Source organism: Ambystoma mexicanum, chromosome 1p (genome assembly GCF_040938575.1).
Source record: "Ambystoma mexicanum isolate Mex_15411 chromosome 1p, UKY_AmexF1_1, whole genome shotgun sequence".
NCBI lineage: Eukaryota > Metazoa > Chordata > Amphibia > Caudata > Ambystomatidae > Ambystoma > Ambystoma mexicanum.
Genome location: NC_090921.1, coordinates 188055512 through 188072883, shown reverse-complemented (window position 1 = coordinate 188072883; position 17372 = coordinate 188055512). Strand labels below are relative to the sequence as shown.

Genomic DNA, 17372 nt, shown 5'->3' with positions numbered 1-17372 from the left:
ACTTCAGCACAGCCAGGACTGCACATGGCCACCAGTGACATCGGCACAGCCAGGACTGCACATGGCTTCCAGTGACTTCAGCACAGCCAGGACTGCACATGGCCGCCAGTGACTTCAGCACAGCCAGGACTCTACATGGTCGCCAGTGACTTCAGCACAGCCAGGACTGCACACTGCCCCCTGTGACTTCTTCACAGCCAGGACTGCACATGCCCCCCCAGTGACTTCATCACAGCCAGGCCTGCCACGGCCCCCAGTGACTTCAGCACAGCCAGGACTGCACATGTCCGCCAGTGGCTTCAGCACAGCCAGGACTGCACATGGCCGCCAGTGACTTCAGCACAGCCAGGACTGCACATGTCCGCCAGTGGCTTCAGCACAGCCAGGACTGCACATGGTCGCCAGTGACTTCAGCACAGCCAGGACTGCACACTGCCCCCTGTGACTTCAGCACAGCCAGGACTGCACACTGCCCCCTGTGATTTCAGCACAGCCAGGACTGCACACTGCCCCCTGTGACTTCAGCACAGCCAGGACTGCACATGCCCCCCAGTGACTTCATCACAGCCAGGCCTGCCACAGCCCCCAGTGACTTCAGCAAAGCCAGGACTCCACATGTCCACCAGTTGCTTCAGCACAGCCAGGACTGCACACTGCCCCCAGTGACTTGAGCACAGCTCGGACTGCACATGGCCCCCAGTGACTTCAGCACAGCCAGGACTGCACATGCCTCCCAGTGACTTCAGCACAGTTCGGACTGCACATTGCCCCCAGTGACTCCAGCACAGCCAGGACTGCACATGGCCGCCAGTGACTTCAGCACAGCTCGGACTGCACATGGCCCCCAGTGACTTCAGCACAGCCAGGACTGCACATGGCCGCCAGTGACTTCAGCCCGGCTCGGACTGCACATGGCCCCCAGTGATTTCAGCACAGCCAGGACTGCACATGTCCCCCCAGTGACTTCATCACAGCCAGGACTGCACACTGCCCCCTGTGACTTCAGCACAGTTCGGACTGCACATGGCCACCAGTGACTTGAGCACAGCTCAGACTGCACATGGCCCACAGTGACTTCAGCACAGCCAGGCCTGCACTTGGCCGCCAGTGATTTCAGCACAGCCAGGACTTCACATGGCCCCCAGTGACTCCAGTGACTTCAGCACAGCCAGGCCTGCACATGGCCCCCACTGACTTCATCACAGCCAGGCCTGCACATGGCCTCCAGTGACTTCAGCACAGCCAGGACTGCACATGGCCGCCAGTGATTTCAGCACAGCCAGGACTGCACATGGCCCCCACTGACTTTATCACAGCCAGGCCTGCACATGGCCTTCAGTGACTTCAGCACAGCCAGGACTGCACATGGCCGCCAGTGACTTCAGCACAGCCAGGACTGCACATGGCCGCCAGTGACTTCAGCCCAGCTCGGACTGCACATGGCCCCCAGTGACTTCAGCACAGCCAGGACTGCACACATCCCCCTGTCACTTCAGCACAGTCAGGACTGCACAAGCCCCCCAGTGACTTCATCACAGCCAGGCCTGCCACGGCCCCCAGTGACTTCAGCACAGCCAGGACTCCACATGTCCACCAGTGGCTTCAGCACAGCCAGGACTGCACACTGCCCCCTGTGACTTCAGCACAGTTCGGACTGCACATGGCCACCAGTGACTTGAGCACAGCCAGGCCTGCACATGGCCGCCCGTGATTTCAGCACAGCCAGGACTGCACATGGCCCCCAGTGACTCCACTGACTTCATCACAGCCAGCCTGCACATGGCCCCCACTGACTTCATCACAGCCAGACCTGCACATGGCCTCCAGTGACTTCATCACAGCCAGGCCTGCACATGGCCTCCAGTGAGTTCAGCACAGCCAGGACTGCACATGGCCGCCAGTGACTTCAGCACAGCCAGGACTGCACATGGCCATCAGTGACTTCGGCACAGCCAGGACTGCACATGGCCGCCAGTGACTTCAGCACAGCCAGGACTGCACATGGCCGCCAGTGACTTCAGCACAGCCAGGACTCTACATGGTCGCCAGTGACTTCAGCACAGCCAGGACTGCACATGCCCCCCAGTGACTTCAGCACAGCCAGGACTGCACATGCCCCCCAGTGACTTCATCACAGCCAGGCCTGCCACAGCCCCCAGTGACTTCAGCAAAGCCAGGACTCCACATGTCCGCCAGTTGCTTCAGCACAGCCAGGACTGCACACTGCCCCCTGTGACTTCAGCACAGCCAGGACTGCACATGCCCCCAGTGACTTGAGCACAGCTCGGACTGCACATGGCCCCCAGTGACTTCAGCACAGCCAGGACTGCACATGCCTCCCAGTGACTTCAGCACAGTTCGGACTGCACATGGCCCCCAGTGACTTCAGCACAGCCAGGCCTGCCACGGCCCCAGTGACTTCAGCACAGCCAGAACTCCACATGTCCGCCAGTGACTTCATCACAGCCAGGATTGCACACGGTCGCCAGTGACTTCAGCACAGCCAGGACTGCACACTGCCCCCTGAGACTTCAGCACAGCCAGGACTGCACACTGCCCCCTGTGATTTCAGCACAGCCAGGACTGCACACTGCCCCCTGTGACTTCAGCACAGCCAGGACTGCACATGCCCCCCAGTGACTTCAGCACAGCCAGGACTGCACATGCCCCCCAGTGACTTCAGCACAGCCAGGACTGCACATGCCCCCCAGTGACTTCAGCACAGCCAGGACTGCACATGCCCCCCAGTGACTTCATCACAGCCAGGCCTGCCACAGCCCCCAGTGACTTCAGCAAAGCCAGGACTCCACATGTCCGCCAGTTGCTTCAGCACAGCCAGGACTGCACACTGCCCCCTGTGACTTCAGCACAGCCAGGACTGCACATGCCCCCAGTGACTTGAGTACAGCTCGGACTGCACATGGCCCCCAGTGACGTCAGCACAGCCAGGACTGCACATGCCTCCCAGTGACTTCAGCACAGTTCGGACTGCACATGGCCCCCAGTGACTTCAGCACAGCCAGGACTGCACATGGCCCCCAGTGACTTCAGCACAGCTCGGACTGTGCATGGCCGCCAGTGACTTCAGCACAGCTCGGACTGCACATGGCCCCCAGTGACTTCAGCACAGCCAGGACAGCACATGGCCGCCAGTGACTTCAGCCCAGCTCGGACTGCACATGGCCCCCAGTGACTTCAGCACAGCCAGGACTGCACACTGCCCCTGTGACCTCAGCACAGTCAGTACTGCACATGCCCCCCAGTGACTTCATCACAGCCAGGCCTGCCACGGCCCCCAGTGACTTCAGCACAGCCAGGAATCCACATGTCCACCAGTGGCTTCAGCACAGCCAGGACTGCACACTGCCCCCTTTGACTTCAGCACAGCTAGGACTGCACATGCCCCCCAGTGACTTGAGCACAGCTCGGACTGCACATGGCCCCCAGTGACTTCAGCACAGCCAGGCCTGCACATGGCCGCCAGTGATTTCAGCACAGCCAGGACTGCACATGCCTCCCAGTGACTTCAGCACAGTTCGGACTGCACATGGCCACCAGTGACTTGAGCACAGCCAGGCCTGCACATGGCCCCCAGTGACTTCAGCACAGCCAGGCCTGCACATGGCCGCCAGTGATTTCAGCACAGCCAGGACTGCACATGCCTCCCAGTGACTTGAGCACAGTTCGGACTGCACATGGCCACCAGTGACTTGAGCACAGCTCGGACTGCACATGGCACCCAGTGCCTTCAGCACAGGTAGGCCTGCACATGGCCGCCAGTGACTTCAGCACTGCCAGGCCTGCACATGGTCCCCAGTGAGGTCAGCAGACCATTTACACCGGGAAGTGATTAGTGATGGGAACAGGTAACTGGCAGTGACCAATTACTGTGACACTTTCTTTTCTCTGAATTATATACGGTTTCAATAAGCTAAGTGTGATTGCTGAGCGATTAGACATGGCGGGAGTACGGAACAAGCGGAAAGCTGTGTGAAACATTGACCTTGCCATGCATTTCATTTCACTTTGTGTCTGTAGGGGATTTTTTGCAGGCTCTTATTCATTTACATACTGAAACGTTTAGGCATCCATTCAGCATGGGGAAAACAAAGCTCCAATCATGGAGGGTTATTTTCCAAGTTGTGTGGAGCGGAGAAGTGGTGGTAAAACCATTTGCTGCCTCTTTGTGTGCCCTACGTGATTTTGTAGGGTTTGGCAGCCAAAGTTGGAGGGCACAGTGGACTTCGCACGTTCGCCTGCTCTTCCAGGCCCTGCCTGGCAAATCTGCTTGATTTTCCACCAGCATGCACTTTTATGGTGGCAGAAAACCAATGGATTCTGAAGGAATAACCCTGAGGTTTTGCAACTGCTAAATGCAAGCAGATTCTAAAGGAATCCATTGCAGATGGCTCCCACAGTCATTCATTGTGGGAGGCATTCACAACTTTAGAGTAAAGGTGATTGCACCTGTGTTTTACTGTTTACTTTTACACTACGTGGTGGAAAGAATTAAAATGACACAACATTTTTGCAGAAAAGTTCCAACAGAATGTCCCCTCTGTGCAATTTAGGATTCAAAACATAATGACCCTCATACTCTTTTGATCAACATGTTTCTACAATGATGATGGATTGTCAGGTTGGTTTATCATGTGACTTGTGTATGTTTAAAGTCATCTGTATAAAATGGAGTATTATGTAAGGGTTTCAATTAATAGCACATAAACTTCGTGAGCTGGGAAGAAATATGGTAAAGTATCTACATTTCATGCTAAGCTCAAATTCCGACTTCACCACTTCACCAAAGTGTGTGATCCAGGGCAAATCATTTAATCTCACTGTGCCTTACCTGCCAAAATTAGGGCCCCCTAGAAATGATTATTCCAAAATAGCCCTTTTCATGTTTTAACAGACTAGTGCTGCTCCATGTATTTGCATTTATTTGATGATAAGGGATGTCAATTTCTTACAATAACACTTTTACCGTTGGCGGAGGCCTTCCCACGAAGGGTGCTTGGACACTAACATAAAGATGAGAACAAGTGGTGAGCCAGTTTATGAGGGTATAAAAAAGTGAGACATATACCAGGGACAAAACAAAAAGGAAACAAAATATTCATATACATGGTCGCACTCACGACAGTCATGAACTCTTTCCACCCTAAATCCGCCCCCACATTACACCGACCCAGGATCCTCTGTCAATCTTTCCCACAGGGACCTTTGCCTTAAATCTGACATTGCTTCTTGGTACTGGTCAACCCATAAAGCTGCCAGTGTAGGGGGTCCTCCTCCCCTAGTCCTTATGGCTAGTAGTAGTGCAGGGCGAACCTGTACCCCATTTAATTGTATTTGAAGTGTATTTTCCTCTTTTACAGTGTGCTCCTGACGGGTTTGTGGCAGTGTATCATTATTTTTATACATGTTCCTGGTGCACTACTGTGCACCTTTACTTTTACCACAAGGGTGACTTTTGGCTACTACAATGGCCAAAATGGCTACCGGGTTCTTTAAGACTTGTCTTTGTTTGGCTGCTTTGCTGAGGTTGGAATGGTCATAGGTGGTTGTGCCTCTTTGCCGCCTCTGTCCAGAATCCAGCAAGGGCAGGCATGTGCTTTAAACTGGTTTCATCTGATTTAGGGTCTCTAATCCACATTCTCACCTTGTCTGACATCACGCCAGGTCTCGATAACTTCTCAGAGTTTGACTGGTGTATGCTCCCTGATAGGTCGGGTAGGGACAGCCCAGTCCAGTATATCTTATGAGGTTTGGGAGACATTATCTAGTCGATCATTGGTACTAATATTCACAGCACCAATAGGACTTTGAAGAATGCCGGGAATGCTGCTGCAGCTGCCATTGGCCAATCTAACTACAATAAGGCAAAGCTCGGCCTCGCTCGACCAGTGGAATCCTGTCCGAGGCGTCTCCGTCTCTTGAACTGGTGGGCACAATGGTTCTCTGGCCTGCTCTTCTTGCGCTGTGCTTCTGTGTCTTGCAGGGCCTGCAGATCTTCTCCAGCTCCAAGGTGTACACAGCCTTATAGGGCACCACTGTTGGACAGGTAGAGTGAGCGGCTGTACAAACTCACCCTGCTGTGCGACACCATTGAGGGACATTTTCGTGGCTCTGCTGCTGCTCGTGGCTTTGAGGCCCATTGAGTCTGACGCCCTTTGTCTCCTGCTCATTGCCAGCAGGCCCTTGCTGGGTCGCCTCGATACTGTTCGCTTGCAGTTGCACCATCTACCAGTTTCCAGCAATGTATGACTTCCATCATCAGGATCCTGAAGTCTTTCTACAGACAATTTCCATGGCTGCGAGTTCCGAAACAGAGACCAGAAGCGTTGCAAGCCAGGCCCTACCTGACCCCAAAACTAACCTCTGTACCCACAACCCCCTGCCTGCTTCACTGCACCCTTCAGCGCGAGTATTCTCCCCCCCAAGTAGTCTGGCTTACATGGAGTTGCTGGTCATCTTCCTGAAGTTCTCTTAGATATGGGTGCATATCCTTTTAGTATACCTCCTCAATGACCATGCAAATCTCCCCCGTGTGCAAAGTCCTTACCTGCAGCCACCTCAGGTCTCCTCTTTGATGGTGGAACCTGGATGTAGGAATCTCATGTGGGGTCCCTCTGACTCCCCAGCTCGTTGGCTCTCTCCTTTTCCTATGGAAACCTGCAAGTACTGTGACGAAGCACGAGACATCGACAATTCTCTAAGAGGAGGAACCACTCGTAGTCAGGTTGGGGAAGTACAACCACTACCAAACCACCCCCCTAACAGTAAAAACATGAGAGCCCTTTACCCAGGGAAAGTTGAATCCAATAACACTAGGCAGAAGGATTTGGAAAACATTACACATCACTGTGACATTCCCGCACTTTACCCATTCACTAGCAATCAAGCTTCACATAAAGGATATGTGTTTTCGCATAACCAAACCATACTCCAGTATGGTTTACACTGAGACGGGACAACTCAAGGAGGATGCAATACGAAGCCACGAGACCCAAAAGGAACACTCTAGGCATTCTCTGAAAATGGGGAGCAATCCCCCAAGGCAGAGGTAGCCGAGGGAGCAGCAGAAGCAGTAGAAGTAGGCAGAGAAAACAAAGAAAAATGAGACGCTGGAGAGAACTATATCCAGTAGAACTAACCGACAGAAAGTAAACCGGTTAACGGTACCAACAGAAGGCAGAAGCCGTGGGAAGGAGAGTCTTTCGGAGGGGCCCGCCTCGTCCTCGCAAGCCCAGCTGACAGAAAGCTGAAAAAGCTGATGAGCCAGGACAAAAAGGTACTGGGCCGGCGGGGAGCGAACATTGCAGACTAGAGGCAGCCCTACCCAAGGATGAGAAAGTGGTAAAGACCAGCTCAGCAGAAACACAACGATAAACCCCATGTCGCCTGGGAGTCCCCAATATCACTGGGCAGGAGAGTGAACCCAGTCTAACAGATGAATAAAGGGTTCTACGTTATTTCGCCGAATGAGTTTACATCGTGGGACTTTTCATCGCCACCCTTTCATCGCCAAAAACTCCTTTTTTTATCTTTTTATTTATGGGGGCGCTTTGCCCTCCCAAACCCCCCTTACTTAAATAAACATACCCCAAACCGCACCAAACACCCCCCATAAAAAAGTTTTTAAAAAAAAGTTTTTGGCGATGAAAAGTCCCACGTTGTAAAATCATTCGTCGAAATGCGTGTATACCGAATAAAGAAACGCACGAGAAGAACACTGCTCTTCCTCGTCACAGTGCATGGGAAAACCTAACAGGTGACAGTTGGCAGGAGAGTAACCCAAGTTTATCAGGAGCAGCAGGACGACAAGAGGGGGAAGAAAATAGTACCCTAGCAAGAGACATTGTTGGCTTGAGAAAAGAGGAGAAAATCAAAAAGGGAATTAGCTTCTGGGGGCTAGATTCTCAAAAACTGATAAGTGGGGTTTGTGGGGAAAAAAACAGCTCCTCTGACCCCCGGGAGTTGTCGGATACTATTCTTCATCACTTCATTCCCAACAAGGCGGGGAACGTTTGTGTTGATTGACACCCCAAGGATCATTTGTTATTCTGAGAAATACCACCCTTACACCCTTATTTTTATATCATTAGTAGTAGGCTTTTTTGACACGCCGGTGATGGACCTTGCTGATTTTGGACTTTCCGACAGTTTCACTAATTTTCTTTGAGGCAGGGAAACTGCTCCTAGTTCTAGTAAGGCATTTCTCCAACCCTCTTTTTGTTAGATAAAAAGTATATGCATAAAACCCTCGCCACCACTGTGTCGGAGTCTTACTACTGATCACTTAGAGTCCATACTTGTTTGTTTGTTTGTTTATTATTTATACAGCGCGCTACACCCTAAGGTATCTGGGCGCTTTACAAGACATCTTAAGATACATAAGTACATACAAGTGGAAATTGATACAGAGTAGAACGTCAAAAGGTAGTAAGAACTAGGGCTGTACCGAAATTCGGCTTCGAGTAACCATTCGGCCGAATTCCGGCTTAACCAGCTATTCGGCATTCGCCCGAATGGTTACTTGAATCGGACTCAAAGCCGAAGTTCTCATCCCGTGCAGCCTCCATGCATTAGTCATTTCTCAGCAGCTGGCACCAAGCCCCCTCATCATCATACATACATTATCCAGCAGTAAGGGATACTTTGCAAACAAAGAAAGCATGAACCCCCACAGTTCGCCTCCAACATTAGAAAACATTTCCTGTCATCTTGCCCCACCCCACAGCCAATCACTGTCAGCACCCCCTCCCGAGCGGACTTCCTCTGCGGCATAGAGCCTTTTGCTATGGGTGGAAGGCTAAAAGGCTAAACCCCACACAAACACCTCTGCATCTCAATAGCCCCTCTTCGGAGTCAAAAGCTGAGCAATGCCCCGAGCCAGGTTTCCACTGATTTACTTCCCCGCCCCACCTTCCAGGACAATGAACATAAACGGCAAAGCCACCATTTCTGCTACAAACATTTCTGCTTCCCTGCACCCCCTTTATACACACACACTGTGCCGCCCCCTGTTCTTAAGCAAGGGGCATCTACACATGTCTCTTTCAAACCCTCCACTCATGAAAAAAGTAAAAGAAAAAAAAGCGTGGTACTTGTCGAGCACAAAAAAGATTATAGCAGTACCCCCTGACCAAGCATCGTAATCTGACAGCCGTAGATGTTAGAGTTAACAGTGAAGCAGCATCTGGCCATTGACAATCGAAGTAAAAACAGTTCATTTCGCGTGATCCATTGTCATTATGTGTTATTTTTCTCAGTGTCGATATGCATCCTCGGCCACATAGTTAGATATACCTCCCGTTTCCCATTCAATAACTCCTATCCTCTAAAAGGAAGAACTACAACACCCGTCAGCCGTGCGGAACAGCTCAAAGTGTGCAGGCAGGGCCAGGGGAGTGGACTGTGGCTGGCACTGCACGCACAGCCAGCTGGCACTGACAGCCCTGCCTGCTGCCTATGCCCACTCCTTCGCTGTTTTGTGACAGTGACCGCAATGCATTCTGAATCCAGCATAGTGGCAGATTTCGAGGTCAGTCATTAATTTCATGAGGAGCCCAAGACCCGCTACGAGCTGAAACGCCAGCCAAAATAGAAATGTTCATGCCTTGCATGAGCATTTCCACATTATTGTTACCTTTGCATCTAACGAACAGAGATTGCACCGCTCTGGCAAAGTTTGCCTTACCCATACTGCACACAGAGGCTCAAGGGTTAGCCCAGGAAACTTGCAGGTTGCGCTTCAGAAGACTTGCTGCGGACACTGAATGCAGAAACAGCCAAAGCCTCACATACTGTTTAGCAACTGCCCAAATTGCTACATACCAGTTTGTGGTTTTTGGTTGTATTAGGCGCTTGTGTAAGTGTAACAAACATTTCCATTATCCAGTTCATTAGATTGGTCAGGTTTTGGTGCAGAGCTTTGCATTCTGGGACTTGTAGTCATACACACATAACTAGCTTTTGGGGGGATGTTTAAATAAATAAAGAACAATTGATGCACATAATGCTATTTGACTACCAATGTATGCTTCACAGTGATTTGAAAGGTAGGGAGGACAGGAGACAGCAAATTCTCACAGCAGTCCTCAAGTGTGTGGTTTGAAACATGAAGAGTTAACTGTTTGTAACATTGAAGCTTCACCAGAATAGTCTTAATAGCATGCGTAAAGAAGTTAGATGCTCCCACACAAGTAGGTTTGCCCTTCCCCCACAGTCTCTGAAGTAAGTGCCTCTCCCAACATTTGAAGGGTTAGTTCCCATCCAACCGATGGGGCAAATCTGCTTTTTTTAAAATTTCTTTTTATCATTTAACAAGCTTTTAATAAACTTAGTGAGATCTATATGTCCATTTAATAAACATGAATACTCATGCAATAGAATGTCGCCTGATTTTATTTAATAAAATGTTGTTTATTATGTTCTAGAACATATTTGCTTAAAAAAACAACTATTTGGCTTACTATTTGGTTCCGGCCGAATAGCTGGACCAACTATTTGGTATTCGGCCGAATAGTAATTTTACTATTCGGTACACTCCTAGTAAGAACATAGAAGCATAGCAGTTAAGTACAGTAGTCACAAAACAACTCATAGTGCACGTATACATTTGTCAGTGAGAATGGCGATACATACAAAGAGGTTGTCTGCAGACGTTGTCGTAGGTGCCGGCAGGAGGCCGGTGGAATCTAGTTTATAGACTCAGGCAATGGAGGCAGTGGTGTCATTGGCGAGGAGACATTTTTTTGGTTGGACCTGAAGCTATGGAGGTTTGGATAAGTACTTAGGTTAAATGGGAGGGCTTTCCATGCCAGAGCTGCTTGTACCGGGAAGCTGGTACCTCCGGCTCTTTTTAAGTTGAAACGTGGCGAGAAGATGCAGAAGGAGTTAGTTGATCTAGGGGTTCTTGTACCATATACCACACTTAGCTATTGCTTTTCCATGTTAGCCTAGGGGAGAACTTTCCGTATTGACAAAAACTCTTTATTTTAAATAGATGAAACGTATTGGACAGTTGCGCTGAGAGCTGATTTTTAAGTCCACATTGTTAATTTTGTTTTTCTAAGGACTGTAATTTTACCCAGAACTAATAGGCTACCTGAGAAAGTACCCTAGTAGGATGGTTCGAAACGAATTCATGTGCTTTAGGATGAACTTTATGCAGACCACTGACATACTTAATATTAGAAATAGGAATAGTGACATAGTAAACTGGTGCCGATTCTGTTAAGTTGAAGGTGTAGATGAAACTCTTCAACATATTACTTGTCTGTCCTGTACTTCTCCCTCAGAGGATTCTATATTTTGCACAGTTTGTAAACTCCATTTGTTTGGTTAATCGAGAATTACTTTGGAATCATATGCTGCATGGGAACATAATTGTTTTAAAAATTAGATTAATTGCTTTCTTGAAAAACATCTGTGGCCTGACGTAATCCGGATGAATATTTCTTTTATTTCATAATGAATGATAAGGCTAATAAATATCTTAATATTTGTTTAACAGATAATGTTTTGTGCTAAGGGATCTATCTATAAAAAGAAAGTAATGCTAAGTTAGAAAAATGCTTCTGACATTTGTATCCATTTTAATGTGAAATATAAGAGTTTATAGCTTGAAGACGTATGTGAATATTGAGGCATAAGGGGTACTGTATACGCTGTAGATGGCGTCTGCAGCGTATTTTTCGAAATGTTTGATATGTGATAGTGATTGTATTATTTATTTTAATTTTTTGTTTTTGTCTGTTATATCGGGAATTCATGTATATATTTGGAAGGTGTCTTGGTAGTGTTGCTGTGTCTTGTGTTTAATTCTGAAATATTTCTTATTGATTTTGGTTGAAGTATCTGTTCTGTATGTCTCTAAATTGTTTTTATACTTTTGTAAAGGTTTAAAATAAACCAAATACAAATATTAAAAATATTTCTAACCACTTTGTACCACTCCTTTCCAGTCAATTACATCTATGTTTTTCATTTACATTGGGGGTGAATATCTTACTATTTTGTCTGTGTATATGTTTATGGCTATTACCTTGTAGCTGTTCTTGACTTGATACACGTTATTCTTGATAAATAAATGCCTATATGATATGATAGGTTATTTTTCTAAGCGCAGACCCGGGGATCGAACCTGTGTTGCTCTGTGTCGTCTTGCTTGCAAGGCAAGCATGTTGCCCCCAAGCTATCCTCCCGAGACAAGGCAGGTGTTGTGTGAACATTCTTTCAATTGGTGCCCCTTGTGAGTGGTTTGTACTCTACACTGGTGCCTACCCACTCCTATGAGGGAAGCCTAACTGCTTAGTTACACTACGAGTCAGAGTGGCTCTAACTTAGTGGAAACCCTGCAGGTTCACTCCAGGTCGGTCTGGGTTCCTACACCCTTTATCTCTGATCATTTTATCCTAAAGTGATAATCGGGTGAATATTTAAATGTAGATGAAACACGCAAAATAAAGACGAAATACCAACGTGAAACAAATTTTGGGATAATATGTCAACAAGAGGCGCAGCTATTATACTGGCTGCTTGTGGCTGCAGTAAGGTGGATTAAGGGTTGGGTTCAGTGAGATCATTAGAAAAAGCAGAGAATGTATATTTCTGACTCTCGCATAACTCTCTGACATGGATGCACTTGCCACTTTGGACTCCCAGCTGTCCTCCACCATCTCACATCCGGTTTACCCTCTTATTTCAGGATGGCGGGCCTCCGGCATGAGATAGCCCTGCTCCATCGGGAGAAGAAGGCTTATGAATGGCAATATCAGGTAAAGGGTGTTTTTTCCTCCCTCACTGCCTCTCTAAAGTGGACCCACATTCTAGTAAATGCCATCTTTCCTTCCTTGTGCACCCCCCTAGAGGGGAACATCCTGCCCAAGGTGAGTGTGGCCCTTCTCTCCCTACATATGACCACTGAAAGGGGTCTTCTGTTTCAAGCTGTACTTCACTCCCCCTGTGGTTCCGTGTCTTTAGACCGCTTGTTGGAGGCCACTCCAAAAAAAGACAGCCTTTTTAAGACCTCCTTAGAGTTCACCTCTCAAACCCTCCATGCCCTACGTTTCCAACCAACCTCTGCCTTCCCTCCACGACGATCCGACATTCACCCAAACTCTGGCTCCGAATCCACTTATCTGCTCCTAGACTTCCTTGTTCCAGTACCGGTGTCTGATGCGCCCTCCTTCCTCATCCTGCCTCCTGTCACGCTGAGGCCCTCTTTAGGCAGCGTTTCTTGAGCAGTCTCTTTTAGAGGCGGCCCAGAAAACGAGGTCCAGAGGCTGTACAGTACCCTGTTTTTTGTGTTGTTGCTTGTTGAGTTGTAGTTTACTCCCACTTTCGTCCCCTAAAGGTGACCTATTATTCCAAGTGAGTGATGTCCAAGTGTGCGCTGCCCTTCATTCTATCGTGCTTTGCACCTCAATAAGGGCTTTCTACTCCAGGCAAGTGTTATCCTTAACTCCCTCTATATCCACATATGTGCTCATTCTACTCGAGGAGAGTGCAGTCCTTCGCTCCCTGTATATTTTTCTGAAGGCTCTATCCTAGCCCAGTGAGTGTTGTACTTCACTCGCTGTCGTTTTTCTAAAGGGTCTTCTCATTCCCAGGTGAGTGTTGTCCTTCACTCCCTGTATATTTTTCTACAGGGTCTATACTATCCCAGGTGAGTGTCGTCCCACACTCCCTGCATATTTTTCTAAAGACTCTACCCTATTCCATGTGAGTGTTGTCCTTCACTCCCTGTATATTTTTCTAAAGGGTCTTCTCATTCCCAGGTGAGTATTGTCTTTCACTCCCTGTATATTTTTCTAAAGGTTCTTCTCATTCCCAGGTGAGTGTTGTTCTTCACTCCCTGTATATTTTTCTAAAGGGTCTTCTCATTCCCAGGTGAGTGTTGTCCTTCACTCCCTGTATATTTGTCTAAAGGTTCTTCTCATTCCCAGGTGAGTGTTGTTCTTCACTCCCTGTATATTTTTTCTAAAGGGTCTATACTATCCCAGGTGTGTGTCGTCCTGCACTCCCTGCATGTTTTTCTAAAGACTCTACCCTATCCCAGGTGAGTGTTGTCCTTCAATCCCTGTATATTTTTCTAAAGTGTCTATCCTATCCCAGGTGAGTGTTGTCCGTCACTGCCTGTATATTTTTCTAAAGGGTCTTCTCATTCCCAGGTGAGTGTTGTCGTTCACTCCTGTGTATTGTTCTAAAGGCTCTATCCGATCCCAGGTGAGTGTCATCCTTCACTCCCTGTATATTTTTTTCTAAAGGGTCTACACTATCCCAAGTGAGGGTTGTCCTTCACTCAGTGTTTGTTTTTCTAAAGGGTCTACCCTATCCCAGGTGATTGTTGTCCTTACCTCCCCGTGTATTGTTCTAAAGGCTCTATCCGATCCCAGGTGAGTGTCATCCTTCACTCCCTGTATATTTTTTTCTAAAGGGTCTACCCTATCCCAGGTGATTGTTGTCCTTACCTCCCCGTGTATTGTTCTAAAGGCTCTATCCGATCCCAGGTGAGTGTCATCCTTCACTCCCTGTATATTTTTTTCTAAAGGGTCTACCCTATCCCAGGTGATTGTTGTCCTGCACTCCCCGTGTATTGTTCTAAAGGCTCTATCCGATCCCAGGTGAATGTCATCTTTCACTCCCTGTATAGTTTTCTAAAGGGTCTACCCTATCCCAGGTGACTGTTGTTCTTCACTCCCTTTATATTTCCCTGCAGGGTAATTTTTATTTGGGGTCATATGCGGTCCTCCACCTTCCAGTAACCCCTTAATGGGATCTTCTTTTCCAAGTGAGTGTTCTAGTTTCCTTCCTCCTTACTGTGTTACTCAATTCTTAAGTGAATTCCTTTGGGAAGTGCTGGAGGTCTCCTTGAGGTCGTTCTACCAGTCCATGTGGTCATAACTTGGATGAGCTTCAGAGAGAGCCCTTGGGGTCTTATAGTCGGAGGCAACTGGGCAGAGTGTGAAAAGACCACAGTGCTTACACCCAAAAAAGTGGCACTTACACTACTGCATGAGGGAGTGAGGGTAGGGTCACACAGCATGGCAGAGAGAGACCTGAGGTGCCCAATGCATAGGTGAGTGAACCCTAGAGTGGCCACTGCATAGCAAATGAAAGCGGGGGTGAAGAGACACTTTATGGGGAGTAGGACCAGCAGTGGCCAAGTAATCAGGGGTGATATGGTAACTATGAGTATCTTTTATTTCTCACTTTGTTTTCTTGTTTCCTGTCTGGACAGGAGGTTCAGCTGAACTACAGGCGCTTCATTGACCTGACCGAATCGGGCCTGCACTCAGACTACCTGCTTCGGCTCCGACGCCTCGGACTGCCCCCGGGACACACGGACACTGGCGTTCAGACCGACCATGTCAGCGGCAAATAAGATCGCAATTAAGAACCTGGTGCAAAGCTTTCTTGGGAGGTTGCAGCTAAGGAGCGTCCGAGTGGAAGAACATCTCGAAAGGTTGGGAGGGAGCGGCGCAGTATCCACATACAGATGTCCTTTACCAAGGGTGGGGACCTTTCTGCCATGATTCCCTGCAGGTTAACCACCGTCTGGGTTAACAGCTCTGCACAACTACGCCAACACTATGCTGGATACAGAATAAAATCCAGAGCAATTCCTGTATTTGAAACTCAGATGATCATTCTCAATTCTAATTGGCTCATCTGCAATTTCAGCTGTACCCTCACATTCTGACTGCACACTGGTTTGCTTTTGTACTGCAATTGTGGGACAACTTAGTAGGACATTCAGAATTCTGAACAACTCTGTGAGAATGTCAAGCTATCGTTCACCGAAGTTCCACAAAAAAAGCCAGACGTGCTTCTCAAGGGCGTAAGAACGAAGGAGCTATTGGTGTGGCAGTATGTGGTCTGTGAGTCATTTGCCCCCTAGGTGATATGGGCTGGCCCTTGGCGCGCTACCCAACCGCTCACTCAAACCACTTATTTACTCCGCTACTGGGATACCTGGAGTGCACACGCTCCTTCCTCCCCTCCACCCCCTTCCTCGTCCCAAGCCAGTGGTTTTCATATGATGTATACTGACCACTTACCCCAGCAGCTTGGAGCTCAGTGCTAAACCCGGGCTTCTAGGCACTAGCAGATCTTCCTCAGCAGCCTGAGTTTAGTCAGGCCACTTTGTAATTGTTAAGACAAAAGCCAAAAACACGTATACAACAATGCAAGTAGAAAAGAAAGATGCATGAAATAAAAGACTTTGAAAGAGTGCAGAGGAGTTATTGTGTTTCATTGTAAGACGAGGTTGTTCTTAAGGCCATAGAGTGTAGGATGGTGAGGAAAAAAAAAAGAGGGGCCATTATCACAAGCAATACTTACCCCTTCCACGGTCTATAAAGCTATTAGCACATAGTGGAGTTTTTGTGGTGAACTAAAACCCTTACTTAATGGTCAGTGAAGTAAATTACAAGTGTTGTTTATTGTGTAGTATTTCAATACGGCTGTCTTTATAAATTAAGCCTTTCAATTGTAAACCTGGTTATAATGGAATGAGTTTAACATGGGCATGCATTAGGATTAATGTAAGAGTAAGCGATTTCTGTAGCCGATAGTGAAAACATGTTCCCAATGTTTTAGTGTTGCTTTTGTTTTATTGCCGCATAAAGAGCTCCTCCCAGAGAGGAAGTGTCTTGTTAAAAAAAAATCTTGCCTGGACATTGCATTGTTGGTTCACTGTTTGCATTTGAAGACAGAGTGTTCAGAATGCAGTCAATATCATTAGTTATTGACTGCACTTTTAACATTCTGATTGGCTAAGAGGAGGTCAATAACAGACTCCATGTGCTAATAGCGTATAGTGCCCTCACTAGGGAGATCAAGCGGAAGATAAAACAATGGGGAGATTTGAATCAGTGGAAAAGGGATGGGTGGTTGCAGCATGTTAATGATCACGTGGTTGCTATATAGTGCAGAAAGAGGGGTATGTTGTGTGCAGTGATAATTGGATTTGTTTTCAAGGCAGATTCGGAGAATGCAAAGTTACTACAGAACATAATGTCAGATCCGTGAGAGGTTTGAGAAGGTGCTCGGGCAATATTAGAAGTCTGGGGATGTGATTGCCCAATGCATAACATGGACATTCTAACACGGACCAGCGCTGAATGTTAATTCCGGCCCTACCGAGCATGGGGGGGGGCGAGAGGGGCCTGGTCAAGAGTTGACTGTGTAGAAATAGGAGACAGCCTACCCCTTGGGAATGACATGTCATTGGCTACCTAAGAGGCCTGCATTGTGCAACCTATGTTCGGCTTTGGAGATCCACTAAAATGAGGTGAGCAGATAATGTAACCTTCCCCGTGTAACAGATTGCGGCCAAGTTATAAAGAAGGCCCTTTTCC

General features: G+C 48.1%; 1 protein-coding gene across 1 annotated transcript in view; it reads left to right on the top strand.

Moving 5' to 3' along the window:
* Window positions 1-16245, top strand: part of LOC138567789 (uncharacterized abhydrolase domain-containing protein DDB_G0269086-like) — a 110999-nt gene extending 94754 nt beyond the window's left edge. The window contains exons 5-6 of the mRNA XM_069646281.1: window positions 12716-12785; window positions 15251-16245. Coding sequence (XP_069502382.1) covers window positions 12716-12785; window positions 15251-15394 — 214 coding nt within the window. The 3' untranslated portion in view covers window positions 15395-16245. The remainder of the gene's footprint in view (window positions 1-12715; window positions 12786-15250) is intronic.
* The last annotated feature ends 1127 nt before the right edge of the window (window positions 16246-17372 follow it).